The sequence below is a fragment of the Vulpes lagopus genome, chromosome 11 (genome assembly GCF_018345385.1).
Source record: "Vulpes lagopus strain Blue_001 chromosome 11, ASM1834538v1, whole genome shotgun sequence".
Lineage (NCBI taxonomy): Eukaryota > Metazoa > Chordata > Mammalia > Carnivora > Canidae > Vulpes > Vulpes lagopus.
The window spans coordinates 104,799,296-104,816,819 of NC_054834.1; the positions used below are offsets into that span (position 1 = coordinate 104,799,296).

The following is a 17,524-nucleotide window of genomic DNA, read 5'->3' on the forward strand; positions in this document are numbered from 1 at the left end:
ATGTATCCTAGAGGTATCTGCATTTTTACTAGTAAAATAAAAGTAGTGGTTATTATTTAACTTTTACTCCATCTGGTATTGTGCTACATTTAATCCTCAGATAAACCCTATGAGGTCAGCATTTTCATTATTCTTGTTTCATAGATGATAAAGGTAGGAAATAGAGAAGTTAAGTAAGTTGCTTAAAGAAAGGAAGTATTGAGTGGAGGATTGAGGCTTTGAACAGTCCATTCTTTCTGAATCCAGAGTTGTGCTCCACGGTAATCCTAAGGCTTGGATTGATCCATATAACAAGATGAGGCTACTGATTGTGTTATTAGGTGGTATTAGAAAGCATAATATCCATCTCTGAAAGGATACCTGCCAGCCATCTGCCTCCTCTCATGAACAGCAGCAATCCATGAGGTCGAGGATGCTACATTGCCTGGCAATATCCCAGTCTAAATAAGGATAATCGGACAGTTGTTTGTTTGTTTCCCCCTTAAGGCCACATGTTTCTGGCTTACAATCATGCAGCTTTGAAAAACCATAGCCTCTAGGGATATGCCCAAAACAGGGCTCATAAAATATTGGCATTTACATTTATAAAATGTCTTGTTAAAAAACAACAACAAACAGTTGTATTCATTAGGAAATTATGCTATAATCCTTCAAAGAGGGTTATTATTCAAATTCTGTCAGAAACTCTGTTTTCATTTTTCTCACTTATCTTTCTCATCCTTCCAGAGAGATTTTTTTGTCTGTTTGTTTTGATTTGTTTTCTTAACTGAAACCCTGAAGTTACTGACCCTTAGCAGGAAAACGTGTGTGTGCATGTGTGTGTGCGTGTGTGTGTGCGTGTGTATGGGTTCTAAACCAATTGGTAATTTGTTTTGTCTTGCTTTTATCATGTGTTGACCTTTTCTTTGGTCCAGCCCAAAATGAAAAAAAAGTGCCTCTCTGGAATATTCACTAAACCACTTCTTTCTAGAGAAAAAATTTTCCATTAAAAAACATCTCAAAAGCCAGTAAGTTTTTTATTTAAAGTTTAAAATCAACTAAGTGCTTCTTCATCTCTCCTCCTAACTCATCTGTTTTATTAATATTCCAAAGGCAAATGCAATCCTAATAATCGTAAATGCATCTCAACAAAAACATTCTCAGTTTCCTGCTGGGTCTTACTAAGTCCATTGGAAATCAAATCACATCAAGTATTATTGCTCTAAAATTTCTAGCTGGTATTTTGATCATAAAGTCACCGCCTTAGAATATACATAAGAAATCATCTTAGGCCTAACCAGTGGCATACTGGTAAATGTTTAACCACAGGCTCTCCAGAAAAAACAAATCCTGACTCGTTGCATTTCCCAGTTTCCATGGTGTAAATAAATACTCACACTGCAGCCAACTTCAAGCTACCAACATGGCATCACTGAAGGCAGAGTTGGCAGTGATGCAAACACAATCCGCACACCACTGAGGCTGACAACCCTGACAGCATGTGAGCTTTCATCAAAATTTCCAGTAAGTCTCCAAAAGTCTCCAGAGTCTGATGTTAGTGAGGAGATGCAGAAGAGATGCTTGGGTAAGCTTTTCTGTCAATTCATTTCCTCCTCTGTATTAGGTATGTAAAATGGTGATAAAAAAAGTTTCTGGCTCATAGGATTACTGTGATGGTTCAATGAAATAGTGCATGAAAATGCTTTGAAGAGTTCCTGGCACACAGCAGGCAATGTATGGTAAGAAGAGGCTTTTAGTAATAAATGTTAGGTATTGTTTTTCTAGGATCTACAAATCCAACTGTCAGAATGTTTTATTGTCCATTGTCACCTTAATCTTTCAGAGGTCATTAAAAACCATCCTTGGGCAGCCAGGGTGGCTCAGCGGTTTAGTGCCGCCTTCAGCCCAGGGCATGATCCTGGAGTCCCGGGATTAAGTCCCATGTCAGGCTCCTTGCATGGAGACTGCTTTTCCCTCTGCCTGTGTCTCTGCATCTCTCTCTCTCTATGTCCCTCATGAATGAATAAAAAGAAAAAAAACATCCCGAGAAGATGCCAGTTACAGAGAGGAGAGCACTAAGAGAGAGAAGTCATACCTTAGTTTCTGTCCCTAGTTTTGCCATAGCCTAAGTCTGTGACCCCTGGCAAATCTGCTTACTTCTAAGAGCTTTAGTTCTATCTATCATTAGTAAAGTGCAGAAAATAATGGTCACCCTGTCAGCTGCATAGGATTGTGGGGAGCCTATGATAAGCCCTTGGACAATGGTCCAAAGGTGGGGTAGTATTATTAATCCAATTTAGAAATCAAGATGCCATGGAAGCATGGAAGCATTAAAATAAAAGTGAAAAGTTTTGTGTCATTTGAGTAAAAAATGAGAGTGACAGTGTTAAAAGCAGGGATTTTTTTTTTAAAGAGAACACACACACACACACACACACACACACTAAGTTCTACTGTGAAGCAGTTAAGTACTTTTTTCTTCCCACAAAAAAGCAATTTTCTAAAAAAGTAATTTTCAAATGAAAAGGAACTATACTTAGAAATGTAACATATGTGTAAATGAGTTAGGGATCATGGAGAACTAAGTTAACAAAATTTCCACAGAATCATAATTTTCTGGGAAACTTAATAAACATAGCATATAATAACCTATCAAATGAAAGACAAGATATATTTAGGGAAATGAGATCATCAGCATTATGCCATCTTAATGTTATAAATAATGTAAATCTCCAAATAATTCTTTAAGATAAAATTTCCTTAGTTTTATAAATAAAAATAATAAATAAAAATGTCAAGGACAGATTGAAGAAATCTTAAACATATGACATTCACTCAATTTGTGAATAATTTGTGAAAAGCATACATGAAAATGAAGGAGCAAGGAAATTACAGGAACATTGGATTTTTTTTTTAATTTACACTTCGAATCTCTGTTTGCCTAGAAGTACACACATTATATACACTCAGTTAACGTTAACCAGGAAAACAATTCTGCATAAGGTTTGTAATCTAAAAGTGTGCCTATGATCCCCACCCCCCAATCTATGGCTCTAAATCATGTTTTAACAGAAGAGTTCTGTCTGCGAAGAAGGAAAAAAATCACCTGTGCAACACAGCCTGCACCATGCCCTCTATTGTCTGTTATTAGTGAAAATTCTCATGGTGTGATATTAAAAAGGTCAGTATATGACATAGAAAGTCCTCCAAGTTTCCTTAGTTATGGGAAAGAAAGCAACATGAAACACTGTGTATACAGTGCGCTACCTTCCATAAAAGGAGAAGAGAAAAATATGGAATAAAAATTTGTAATAAATCATTGGAAATATATATAAGAAATTTATGAGTTGGAAACATAAGTATATTGGGATGGGATAAGGCAAGACCTTCATGAGGCATCTTTGTACATTCTCTTGATTTTCAAATCATGTGAATTTTTAACTGAAACAGCTCTGTGTGTGTGTGTGTGTGTGTGTGTGTGTGTGTGTGTGTTTATGCCCAGAACACATGGATATGTACGAACTTCAGTCTCACATCTGGCTTAACAGTTGTCACCTCTGCCAAGCTTAGGCCTGACTCATGCTTGGACACCTGCAGAAGCGAAGGGGCATGATGGAAGTCTACACTCTCCTTGTCCCATCATCTGTTCCACTCACTCTGCTGTTTCTCATCACTTGATGATATGGGCGGGGGGGCGGGGGGGGGGAGTGGCAGGAAATTATAGGAGTCAAAGGGTGTTACAAGACCGGTGTTTGTGTGTGTTGTCATCTATGTGACAAATGCCCAAATGCTGCTTATTTTTCTCTTATTGGGAGCTTTTGTGTGCCCTTCAGAGAACTTGCTACACCCTCCTGGGTGTTATGTGTTCTCTGATATTTGGACTGGATCTTTATGATTTTTCCCTGGTTCATTCAACAATCATCCCATGCAGCCAGCCTCTTTTTCGTCTTCTGAAGTCAGTTTTCTTTCATTATGGGTGAATCCCTTCAAAGGACTCCTACTCCACTTGCTTTATGACTTTGAAAAACTTAGTGCCTTTTCTAGGCTAAACTCTGGAGGGACATGTCCCTCCCTCTATAGTGTCCCCCTTTTATTAAAAAAAGATTTTATTTATTTATTCATGAGAGACACAGAGAGAGAAAGGCAGAGACACAGGCAGAGGGAGAAGCAGGCTCCATGCAGGGAGCCGATGTGGGACTTGAACCCAGGTCTCTGGGATCAGGCCCTGGGCCAAAGGTGGCGCTAAACTGCTGAGCCACCTGGGCTGCCCTACAGTGTCCCTTTTACCTGTGAATTCAAGGTAGTTTGAATCAGCCTGCCACCTTTATCTCTGCTGAGGTAAAGAAACCAGTCTCAGTACCCTCTAAACTCCAAGAGGTAGTGGTCAAGTCGCTTACAATCTGTCATATCATACTCCACTGAGTCTTCTATTAGCATTAGGATCCTCAGCATCCCCTCTTGAGGTTCTGAGGTAAGTACTTCCTTGGAGGAAAAAGAGAAAATGAACAGTTCTCTCTTAAGGCCTGGGTTTCCTAGTCTCCATATTATCAACATTTGGGGCTGGATAATTCTTTGTTGTGAGGGATTTTCTTGTGCATTGTAGGATTTGTAGTTGCATCTCTAGCTTCTCCCCCTCACATAACAGTAGCACACTCCCATCAACCAAACCAAAAATGTCTCCAAATAGTGTCAAATGAACAATGGAAAGCCAATCACCTGGTCAAGAGCCACAGCAGGAGGCTAAGAATGCTCTTCAAATAAATCCCCACTTCCTAATTGTCTAACCACTCTGCTAAATATGAGGCTAGGTGATAAGGTCTAGGTGATGCACTTGGGACTGTCTCTTAGCAAGCCCTGCACAGAGAGTCTGATGGGTACATCTTAGGGGAATGTGTGAGCATGTAACGCCCATTTTCTTAGCAGGAAATCTGAAATCTTGGGATAATAGGAAAATCTGTATATTAGTGAAAATTGATATAAGCCTGTATATCTGTCTCTGACGTTTACAAATCTGCGCCTAAAGATAATGAGGGTAGGGGGTGAGGAGACTTTAATTTTGTTCATTTTATGACTTAATTGTTTGGCTATTTTTTTTTCATATTCAGCTCTTCAGATTTAAATGTGTATTTTTTTTTTGGAAAGGGTCATAGTCCAGTTAAATAGCTACATGTAGAAAAACCCTTTAAATTTTTATAAGATTTTGATTTCATGACTAAGATGTGCTTAATTCATGTTTGAGATAAATGAAGGCCAAGAAAGAGGAGAAAGGGAGAGAGGCAAAGAAGATAAAAGGGAAGGGGGCTAAAGCATACCTTGTTTCATCAATGTAAACAGCTTCCAATACAGATGCTGCATATTCAATATTCTTCTTTAAGTCTACGACGTTAACATCACCTCTCTCCAGCTGCTTCACTAAGCATCTTAGTCTGTTTCAAAAAAGTAATAAGAAAGAGAAATAAAAAGAGGATTTATTAGAACTATATGGAAAATAGTCCAGTATTAAATACACAAATCAAGTTAAACTAGTAACATATCTTTCTAGGTCATGAAATAGAAATATTTTCAGGAATTTTTTTGATATAATTAAGTTCAGTTTTTGTCACTTAAACAACTCTTGAAAATATAATAATATTAGGGCGATAGATAGCTATTTTAGGTATTATTTCAAGGATAGTCTTTCTGAAAATTCAAAACAATATAAATATTTCCATAAAAGTATATTTCTAACATTAGAATTTATTCTGTGGTTGTTCTCTTTTTTCAGAGCTGGCACTAAAATATTATTTAAAGAGTACTCTTTATATCACCACTGTAGCAACTATTCACTGTATATAGCAATACAAACAAAACGAAAGGCAAAAGATCTGAGAAAATATAATTATGATGAGAAAAAATATATGTATGTATGCTTAGTATTTTTACCGAAGTGATTTTTCACCTGAGACAAATCTGTACAATATTTTCTTTTGCTTTTGCACATACAATGTGTCCCAACTCCCCAAGGAAATTTGAAGCATAGGGATCAACTAAGCCATGTCTGGATTCCTGACTCACAGGAACTGTGAGATAATTAATGTTATTGTTTGAAGCCATTAAATTTGAGGAATAATTTTTTATGCAGCAATAGATATCTCATGCAGTAAGATAATGTAAATACGGATATCTCTATATGTTTCCTGACATTTAAAAAAAATTCTGTGCATTAATTTTATAAACCAAGTGTTTCTGAAGATGCTACTCTATCCTCAGCAGAAAAGGAAAACATATTCCTTACTCTCTACATACTATTGATAAACAACGTGAAGACAATTTGTCCATTTTCCTAAATCGGTAGACAGAATTTAATTCCATTCCTGAACAAAGGTATTTTAGAGAGGATGAAGTACATCTGCTCTTAGGCACCACCTTAGAGGTAGTGTAGCAGATTTTCTGAAAATTTACTTTGGATGATTTCTAATACTAAGACTAAGGGTGTAAAGACAAGTTAAAAATTTCAGCAAGAGTTTTCACAAATACTTTCTCTCTCCATGGGAAAAAAGCCACGCTTAGACTAAAAGTTCTTATTCAGGAATCTACAAACAATTATTTTGTGTGCCATACATTTTTGTATGATAAAATATTAGCAGATAACACATTGCAAAATAAAATCTATGTGTTAATAAAAAAAGAATCTTATTCATACAGTCAGCAAACTAAAACAAAGCAAAGTAACAACTAAAACAGGTTATTTAGAAAGGAAAAGCTAGGCTTGTCCGATTATGATGATAATGGAGTAACACATTGAGTGTTCTGAGATTTTTGTAATGCTTATGACTCAAGCATGTTATACTTAGTGAACTACCTTTTATGTGTGACAGCAAAAGAGTCTCACTCACAGTCCACAATGACTTAAAAATATACCACTCGTGTATCCTTCTTGTGAAAATTACTTGGTGCGGCTTGGTTGTATTTGGGGTTGTATCGTGTACTTTTAAAAGCAGTAAGTACTTCAGCTGATTGGCTTATCTTCTGAATAAACTCTTCTTATTTGAGTTAGCAATTTTCTCTCCTAAAAAACTACATTTTCCTTTTCTTTCTAAAGAATTTATTTATTTATTCATGAGAGAATAAGAGAGAGAGAGGCAGAGGGAGAAGCAGGCTCCATGCGGGAAGCCTGGTGTGGGACTCGATCCCGGAACTCCAGGATCACACCCTGAGCCAAAGGCAGACGCTCAACTGCTGAGCCACCCAGGCATCCCCCCAAAAACTACATTTTTCACATTCTCTTAAAGCTAGGTATAGTCATTCAAGTGCGTTCTGGCCAAGTAGCGTAATAGGTTGTTGAGTGAAGACATTCAGAACAATTATCTTGAAGAGGGCTTGAACTCAGCTGGAAGGAATTCTGTTTCATCCTTGCCAGTTCCTTGCTGCCCAAATGCAGTGGAATTGTCTCAAGGTCAAGCACCCATTTAGGATCATGAGGCAACCTGGCAATAGGAAGTTACCCACTATGAATGGCAGAGAAGGAAGATGCCAGTGGCCCAAGTCCCATGCTGTGAACCTACCCAAATGAGGTCACCTGCCTCTGAAGTTATTTCATATGAGAAAACAAAAAAATGTTGTATTTAACCTACTATTATTTTGGGACTTTTATGTGCAGCTGAACCCAATCCTAACTGATAAGTGAAATGAGTAAGAAATGACTCAAAATAAAGAACCCAAGAATAGCAAAATCATCATAGAAAATGAATGGGGATGTCCCTGGGAAGCTACCCTCAGGTGCACTTTCAAATCATGACAGCCTGCAGTTGTTCCCAGGGGTATGATTTTAACAAGTCTGAAATAAAGAAAAACAGATAAAAAGCCAGTATCCTTTCTGTATGATAGTAATGGACAATTTGAAATTCAAACGAAAAGCAGTATCATCTAAAATAGTACCAAAAAGGACATAAGTCTGGCAAAATAACATGGAAGCCCAATGCACTGAAAACTACAGAACATTGCTGAAAAGAATTAAAGTAGACCTAAATAAATGAGATGCATGTATTCATGGATTGAAAGACTCAATCTTATTAACACATAATTTCCCCAAAATTTAACTATAGATTCAGTGCAATCCTAGTAAATGTCCATGGAGGCTTTTGATATTGTTGTATATATTAACATGCTGATTCAAAACAAATGTAATAAAAAGAATAATTTGGAGGACTTATTGTATTTTAATACTTATAAAACTTCAAGACTTATTTTATTTTCTCTAAAGATTTTAGTTATTTATTTGAGAGAGAGAGCATAAGTAGGGAGAAGGGGCAGAGGGAGGAGGAGAAGGAGACTCCCCACTGGGCAGGGATTCCCGACAAGGGGCTTGACCCCGGACCCCAGGACCTGAGCTGAAGGCAGCCATAACCCACGGAGCCACCCAGGTGCCCTTTCAAGACTTATTTTAAAGCTACAGTAATCAGTACAGTAAAAATAACATAACATGGTATATTATTAGCATCAGGATAGGTTGATAGATCAATGAAACACAATATAGTCTAGAAAGATATCTACTAATATATATAATTGATTTTGGAAAAAGGTGCAAAGATAATTTAGTGGAAAAAGGATAGTCTTCACAATAAATGGTGCTGAATAAATAGAAATATCTATGTGTGAAAGGAACTTTGATCCATACATGCATCACAGATCCAAATGTATATCCTAGAACTATAAACCTAGAAGAAAACAGGAGAAAATTTTGTCCTCCTGACTCAGCCAAAGATGTCTTATATATAACACCTAAAGCACTGTCTATGAAAAACATAAATAAGTTGAATTTCATTAATATTAAGAACTTCTGTTTTCAGAAATGTTATTAAAAGAATGAAAAGAAAAACCAAAGACTGGGAGAAAATATTTGCAAATCATATATCTGATAAAGGATGCATATCTAAAGCATAAAGATCTTGCAAACTCAATATAACAAGATAAACAACCCAATACAAAATTTGCAAATGATTTGAACAAACTCTTCACTAAAAAAGATGTATTCATGGCAAATATGAAAGGATGCTCAAAGTTACTAATCATTAGAAAACAAATTAAAACAATAATGAGATATAATCAAACACTTATTACAATAGCCAAAACTAAAATAACTGGGCATATCAAGTATTGCCAAAGATATAAAGCAACAAAAACTACCGTACACAATTGTTGGGAATATAAATACATACAATCATTTTGAAAATAGTTTCTTAAAGGTGAAACATGTATCTACCATACAAATCAGCCATTCCATTCTTTGGTGGAGAGAACAAGAAATATACGTCCTTTCAAAGACTTGTACACAAAATAGAAGCTTTATTTGTAAGAGCCCCAAACTGCAAACAACCCAAATGTTCATTAACAGTAAACAGAAAAACAAACTAGGACATATCTATCCAAAGAAGTTCTACTCAGCAATAGAAGGAATGAACTACTGACATGAGTAGGTGCCAAATACTTATACTGAGTAAAATAAGATATGTGCATACAGCCTGACTCATTTTCTACAAAACTATAGAAAATGCAAATGATTCTTAGAGTGACAGGAACAGATCAATGGTTGCCTGGGAATGGTGGAAGTAGGGATGAAGAAGGAAAGGGAGGGATTACAAAGGAGCTCAAGGAAACTTTTGAAATAAAGAGAAATGTTAATTTTCTTAATTGTGGTCATGGTTTCTTAGGTGTATACATATGTCAATACTTACCAAATTATAAGTTAAAACTGAAATATGTAATTTATGTATCAGATAGAAAAAGGACATATGCAAAATAGATGCCTCTTACATATCGTCATTTTCATCAATTTTATTAAAATACCAAAATTCTAACATATACTATTAGAGACATGAAAAAAAATCTGAACCAGCATTATATTAATGATATCTTCCCAAAGAGAATGATGCTAATCTTTGATAATTCCTAAGACTTTTAACATCAGTCTGAATATTACACACAGGTTTTGATCTTCTTAGCTTTTTGGAAGGGCTTCCTTACCTTCTAATGATCAGAACACATAAAAGAAGACAGAAATGAAACTAGAAACGCCATCTTTGAAAATAACTGACTGGCTTTGTGATTCAATAAGTAGTTACAGAGGAGAAACAATTTCTACCTTCGAGCAAAAAATACTTAGCTGTAGAAAACGACTGAGTATCTTTTATGCAAATATAGAGCTGCGACTTTCCAAATCAAAAAATACCCAATATAAACTGGTGTAGTTTTCATAATCAAGTACTTCAAATACTATAAGGTTACCTTCTAAGATACTTCTACCATGACCCAACCTTGCAAAATGATGACCTGCCTAACTAAGGATATTCTCATGTTGAAAAATCTTCTGTATCTATGCAACTCTTTATTAATTCTAGGATATAAAATGCCCAGGACATTCCTAACGCTATGGAGCCTGAATAATAAATTAATAAATGTAATTTAAAAGAGAATTGATAATCATTAAATCCCTATCAACATCCCCCTTTGTGATCTGATTGAAATACAAAAGTGAGAAAGACATGGTTCTAAGAACACCATACTGAGAAGCAGAAAGGTAAAGCTAGAAGAGTGTCTATAGCAGATATTAACATTAACACGGAGAGGCGGCCTTACACAGGAGGGCACAAACACACACAAATAGGGACTGTCAACAAAGAAGCTGCTATGTAGTTTTCAGTAAGTCCTATTGCCTCTGATTCCAACTTGGTAATAAAAATGATAATTAGAAGCTGTTAAATAGTGACATTCTCTTGTCTACGCTGCAGGTCAATGCTTAGGAAAGTAAGTCCTAACCTTGGCCTAAGCAGCAAGGCTTATAGATTTAATGAATTTTTAGGACATTTTTCTTTCACCTAAGAAAATATTATAATTGTAAAGCTCCTGTTACATTTATTTTATGAGGTAAATGATTCCTAAAAAAAATTGATATTATTAAAAACAATGGGAACAACTGTATGGCAAATATTAATTGCCTTTAAAATAAGTCTACATTCTACATTTAAGGAGCAAAATAATCCCACTGAGGTGGAGAATATATGAGGGAAAAGTATTCTTTTTTGAAAAAGTATTTTTTTAAGTACAAAGGGATATATCATTATTCTCTCTCTTCTCCCAAAATCACAATTTAGGTAAAACTATCACTTTACTGCAAGTAAACTTTTTATTCATTTATTTGAGAGAGAGACAGAGCATGAGCAGGAGGAGGAGGAGGGGTAGAGGGAGAAGGAGAAGCAGATTCCCTGCTCAGTAGGGAGCCCAATGCAGGGCTTGATCCCAGGACCCTGAGATCACAATCAAGCCAAAGTCAGACACTCAACCAACTGAGCCATCCAGGTGCCCTTTAAGTAAACTTTTTATTACAGAAATGGGCAGGCATAATTCCCAGCATGTGGAAAAATTCCTTCTAAGTAGAGACATAAAAACACTCAAACAGGGACACCTGGGTGGCTCAGTAGTTGAGTGTCTGCCTTCAGCCCAGGATGTGATCCTGGAGTCCCGTGATCAAGTTCCACATTGGGCTCCCTGCATGGAGCCTGCTTCTCCCTCTGCCTATGTCTGTCCCCCCCCCCTCTCTCTGTCTCTCATAAATAAATAAAATATTTTTTAAAACCATTCAAACAGTTAGAAACACTTTCAAGATCAATTTTTTTCCTATTTAGAAGCCAAAGAACAGTAAGATCATGTTGACTATACAGAGGGAAGCAATCATTTGTGCCTGGCTATTGTTCCTTCTCTGAAATACTTTGGGCTGTGTGAACTCCAGGATTTTCTTTAAAGGTTATATATTTAGATAAATATGTATATTAAATATATATTTAAATACACATATTTAGACACATTTAAATCTATATATATTACAGATTTAAATATGTTTTTTGTCTTATTTATTTGTATTGATAAAACCATAAAATGCAAAAACATGCTTATAAAATAGTTATTATTATATATTTAATAACTATATTTGTGTTTATATAGCTTTATATATATTTTAGCTTTTTATATATTAATATAAAACACATATGTTTTGGAAAACACATATTTAGCACTGAGCTCAGATAGCCACACTGTGCTAAATATCCTTAGCTTGTCCCTCCTCCTAATCCACTTTACTGCACTGTACCCTACTCCTTGCCCTGAGAGGGAGTTATAAGAACTACATCAGGTAACCATTTGAGTTTCACAAATAGAAAGCATCACAGGAGATAGGGGAGAGAGAGAAGAATGAAGTCAGAGTATTATTATTCTCTTCTTCTCCCTGGATGGTCACTCCCCACAGAAAGTCACTTGTTAGGCTGTGCTCTCCGTCTTCACAGAGTTCTCTTTCTGTCTCTCTGTCTCTCCTGGTGGTTTCTACACTCATCCCAGAACTATAAATCCTCTCTAATACTAATTTCTCCTCAAATTACCATTTTGACCATACCATCTATTTTGCTTTACTTCCATCACACCTCCTATAACGCCATCCTCTCAAATCAGAGACTCAGAGATTTTCAGTACAGTCCTCTGAGTGTGTTGAAAAGACTGTAGAGACAGGGCTTTAAAGTCAGTGAGGGTTCACTCTACTTACATTCACCTTTTTCCTGGCATTCATGGAGAGGCGCAACACACTGGGAGGACAGCTACTTCAGCTTTCTAGAACGATCAGCATTAGAGTGAGCTCTGGCTCATGGAAACTGCACACAATGCTGGGGAAATGTAGGCGAGCCACAAGACCAAAGTGCCACTTTCACACTGGAGCAACCTGACACTTGAAAGGGGGGTTTTGGGGGGATAACTGATGCTTGCTGGGTCAGAGAGTATGTGCTACAATTTTTCAAATTTAAAGAAAAAAGTAGACAAAAATAGATTCATGGTTTATATTTAAGCCTGGTGGATTAAAAAAAATGCCTTTACTACCTTTCAGCCCTGAAACATCACTAACATCACATAAAGGGACTGAAAAGGTAAAAAAGCTACAAGACAAAGGGATAGGAAAGAAGATAATGGCAGAGAAGTTCACAATACTTTTTTGGGAAAGTTAAACAGTGAGATTTGAGGACTGATTTAACAGATACCAAGAAAGAAAAACAAACCAAAGTGCTTTCAAAGGATAATAACAGAGAGAAACAAGACCATTATTCCTCACAGAACCTCAGAATAGCTTAGCAGGTAGGGATACCAAAGATCTTACAATGTAGGGATCTGGCTTCAAGTTCAAAACAGGAGGGTGGAATTTCTTTAGAGCTTTCAGATTTCTTTCTCCACCCAACTAGTGGAAAACTATCCTTACCTATACTTACAGCAAACATGGAAATGAGGCAAGACTGCCAGATTGAAAATAGGAGGATTAAATGAAAGTATGCTGAATGATGACAACCCAGGTTTTTTTTCTCCCACCTATTAAGAGAATGAAGACTGGAGTACTCATTGTGGGAGAGACTATAAAGCCTATAAAAGAGAAATGAAATTTTGGAAACAGTTCACAGCTTGCTCACCCTTTGGTGAAGCTCAGCAGGTGACAAGCACCACCTATGCACAAAGAGATTCTAATCACTTCTTAGAGCCACACTCTTTAGTATTAATGGCCTATCAACAGTGAGCAAGCATGGAGGGAAAATCTCCAACATAAAAAAACAATGTTTTTTACATAGACAAATGTAAGCAAAATTTTTTAAAAACTTGGGGAAAACAGAAATAATACAAAAGCCAAAGATAAACACTTAAAAAAATAAGAGATTTTTCTAAGAAAAATAAGAGATTCATCCATGCAACAAGAATATAATGCTACTTCTTATAAATGGAGTAAGTAGTATTGAAGAAACTCTTAGAGATGAATCCTAATTATTTACATAAAAATCTCAACAGACAGAGTAGAGAAAAAATTCTAATATCCTATAAAGTGGACAAAAAGACAGCGAGAGGGATAATAGCACAATAAAGATAAGAAAATTAGAGGGCCAATTCAGGCAATCTAATATGTAGTGAACTAAAGTTCTAGAAATCGAGGATAAAGAAAATTACCACAGAAGAAAGTCAATTACCCAGAACCTAGAATCTCCATATTGAAAGGACCCACTGGGGTCAGGTTCATGGGCATGTGATCTGATAATCGTATAGGACCTCGTGCTTAAAAGCACTCGTAGCGTAGTGCTCTGCTGTCACCATCCTGAAATTCTTAATAATTTTTGAACAAGAAGCCTCACATTTTCATTTTGCATCAAGCTTTGTATGTTATGTAGCTGGTCAGGGGTTGACCTAGAATCCTACACTCAGCCAAATTTTCAATCAAATTTGAAGAATAAAGGCTTTTTCAGATATTCAGTGACTCCCAACATTTGCCTTCCCATGCACTCTTTTTTCAGGAAGCCACTGAGAGACGCATTTGACCAAAGCAAGGACATAACTTGAATCTAATGCAGATAGGTGAAGATGGGAAGTGTCTGAATAAGAGATATGTGACCATCCTGGAAATCAACTAGTCTAAATGAAGTAGGAGCACAGAGGAAAGGATGTAGGAAGAAGTCTCTAGGGAAAAAAACGGAACTGAAGAACAATGGAACCAATAGGATATTTGGAGCTTTGTTTTGGCAAATCAGTTGAGCAGATCAGCTTTGTTTTGGCAGATCAGTTGGCAGATCAGTTTATAAAATTATAAAATATATATGAAAAATAAAATAATTATGAAATCAAGGAGAAAGAAGAAAGTTATATAAGATATAGAAGGCATTTGATTGACATTTTTGACTGACAAGTGAATCATATTTAGAAATCACCTGCTTACAAACACAAGTGACTTAAAAATGAAATAAGGTACAATATGACACTTTTGAAAAGATGAGGGTAAGAAAGCTGATGCAATAAATGTATGAGAGCTATTTCCTCTATTATTAATATGGATGTCCACTGATAAAGGTTAAAATTGATAAATTAAGAAATAATAAAAGCATATGATTTGGAAATATTCTAAAGAAGAAAGAACTAAAAAGAGTTAAAGCACTGAAATTACTTACTTCTGGAAAACTGGCTGCTGATCTTGATAATAATAAAAGTAATTTTAATGACATAATCCCCTATTAAAGTAGAATATTCAATATATTGTCAACAACACAAGTGACTTAACTTAGAAGTCAGGTACTTTACTTGGTAGTTTTGGAATCACTGGCCATGAAAAATTTAAATGACTGAAAAATAACAAGATGTCAAAATTCATCTTGAATTAAAGCAAAGAAAGACTGAAAGGGTACAAAGCATTCTAATTATGAGTTGATGATTAATGTTGAATTCCAGTTGTTCTAGGCGTTTTAGACACACAGTGAAGCCAAGGGAAAGAGAATTACACATGATAAATGTACACTAGTTCATCGCATGTTCCATGCTCATGGACTAAAATAACAGAAAACAGGCACCAGTGTTTCAGATTTGAGGTAGACACACACAGGAAAATATACATATATTATGTGAAAAAGAGAAAGAGAGGTATGGGGAAATAGCATAAACTATGAGTGCAGACTGAACTATAATGGATGAATTTATTACATATTCTATTTATGTATTAAATATATAATTTATTACAGGTTACATAGTTTTGTGAAAAATCAGAGAAAGGTACACTGAGGTGCTACAAAAGTCAAATTAAAACATGGTTGAGAAAGAATGAAGAGGTTGCACATGCAAAAAGTACTATGAAGCTGGAATGTTCCTAGAGCAATTAGCGGTTGAAAACCAGCAAAGTCGAGTACTGTGTTAGCTGAGCAAAGCAACCTCAGCGCCAATTCCACCAAAAATAACAAAGGCACGTTTAGGACACTTATTCTTAATAGAGTGCCACGTAACAACAGGCTTTAGAAATACACTAGCAGAGAAGGAAAATAGATCCTATTAAAATAGACTTTTAAAGAAAGACACATTTTAAAAAAATATATGGAAAGAAAGTACAGGCCCACTGCACAGCTGACACAGGAGGGCTTCCTAGAAGCAGAGAGGGAGAAAGAATTAGCCTGGCTTTTCTCATCCTCCTCATCGATCCATCCTGCAATCTCCTGGCAATTATCTGCCACTGGCCAAATCTAGGCAGGTGCCAGTTTACACAGGAACCTAGGAAATTCAGCTGTGATGATACAGAGCAGAGCAGGAATAAGGCAAGGGATAGACCTAGGGGCAATTAGGCCCCAAAACATAAAACACAGTACCCAGAAAGTGTAAAAAAATTTTTTTTCTGAGATTTGGAAATAAGGCAGAAAGGTGGGTGACATGTCTCCTCTGTCATGTTGGGGCTATGCTAACCAGGACTATTTGGGAGGGATGTATTTAGTTTTCTTCACATATTACTACTGATTAAAAAAGTCTAGATTTGGTGAAGCCACTTGTTCAGTGTACTTGCAGATTTTTGTCTGGTAGAAATGAAAAGAAAACAATTTTATCTGGTGGAATAGACAACTTGACAAGTTTAAGACCTTGTTGGACATTAGCCAGTTGTGCATCCAAACCAGCAATCTTACTGTACATTGCCCATGTACACATACCTCCTTAAACACATTTTCAATTAGTTATAACTTCCCACTGATTCCCTCATTATTAGTGATTTAAACAAAAACTTGGCACATGTTCAGTTTGCATTTGCACGTCATGACTTTATCTTTTTAAAAGCATATTTTAAAATAAGTACAACAGAACAGCCTGGGTGGCTCAGCGGTTTAGTATGGCCTTCAGCCCAGGGTGTGATCCTAGAGACCCAGGGTTGAGTCCCACGTTGGGCTCCTTGCATGGAGCCTGCTTCTCCCTCTACCTGTGTCTCTGTCTCTCTCTATATATATTTCTCATGAATAAACAAAATCTTTAAAAAAATAAAATAAAATGAGTACAAAAAATGTCTGTACAATTTATCCCAATTCAGCATGTATAATAATATGCAATGCCACCAACTCCAGAGAAGGATATAATAGATACACAAATAACAACCAGAAAATATGTCCTCCTTTCCTTTCTATTTCTTTTTTTCCCTTTCTTTCAGAACTAATAAAGACATGGCTCTTGTGAGTTCCTAGAATGTAGATTTAAAAATCAACAAAAATTGGCCCTAAAAATAGTAACTTGTTTGGGAAAGAGCAGCTTCCTAGCAGATCCACAGAGCAGTAGTGCTATGCTCACTCACTTGATTTTTAAAAAAATTTTTTTGACATACTGACATTATTAGTTTTAGTGTACAATATAGTGATTCTCATTTGATTTCCGATGATTGAAAATATAGCTCAAGCACTGAATCTGTCCCAAGAGCCTATCATAATATCACTGCACAATCACAGAAGTTTTCGACATATTTTTGCTTCTAAGTCCTTATTTGCTACTCGAGGCAAACAAGGCAAGTAATTCAGCAAGATAGATTCCTGATTTTTAAGCATGGAATTACATGCTAAACAATAAGAAAACTACCTTTGGCCAATTTTTCTCATGACTTATTTTCAGGGAATCTTCAGTGGTCTGGGTTTTATTCCTTCAGAGCTGTTGGATGCTAGAGTGAAATCTCATATTAGGTGCTTTTCTGCAAATTCCTTCAATTTGACTGAGA

General features: G+C 36.1%; 1 protein-coding gene across 5 annotated transcripts in view; it reads right to left on the minus strand.

The window, feature by feature from the left end:
* The window catches only part of PDE1A (phosphodiesterase 1A), a 320,756-nt gene that overhangs the window by 91,462 nt on the left and 211,770 nt on the right, over positions 1 to 17,524 (minus strand). For all 5 annotated transcript variants that reach the window (XM_041773637.1, XM_041773635.1, XM_041773636.1 and 2 more), the window contains one exon: positions 5,292 to 5,405. In XM_041773637.1, coding sequence (XP_041629571.1) covers positions 5,292 to 5,405 — 114 coding nt within the window. The remainder of the gene's footprint in view (positions 1 to 5,291; positions 5,406 to 17,524) is intronic.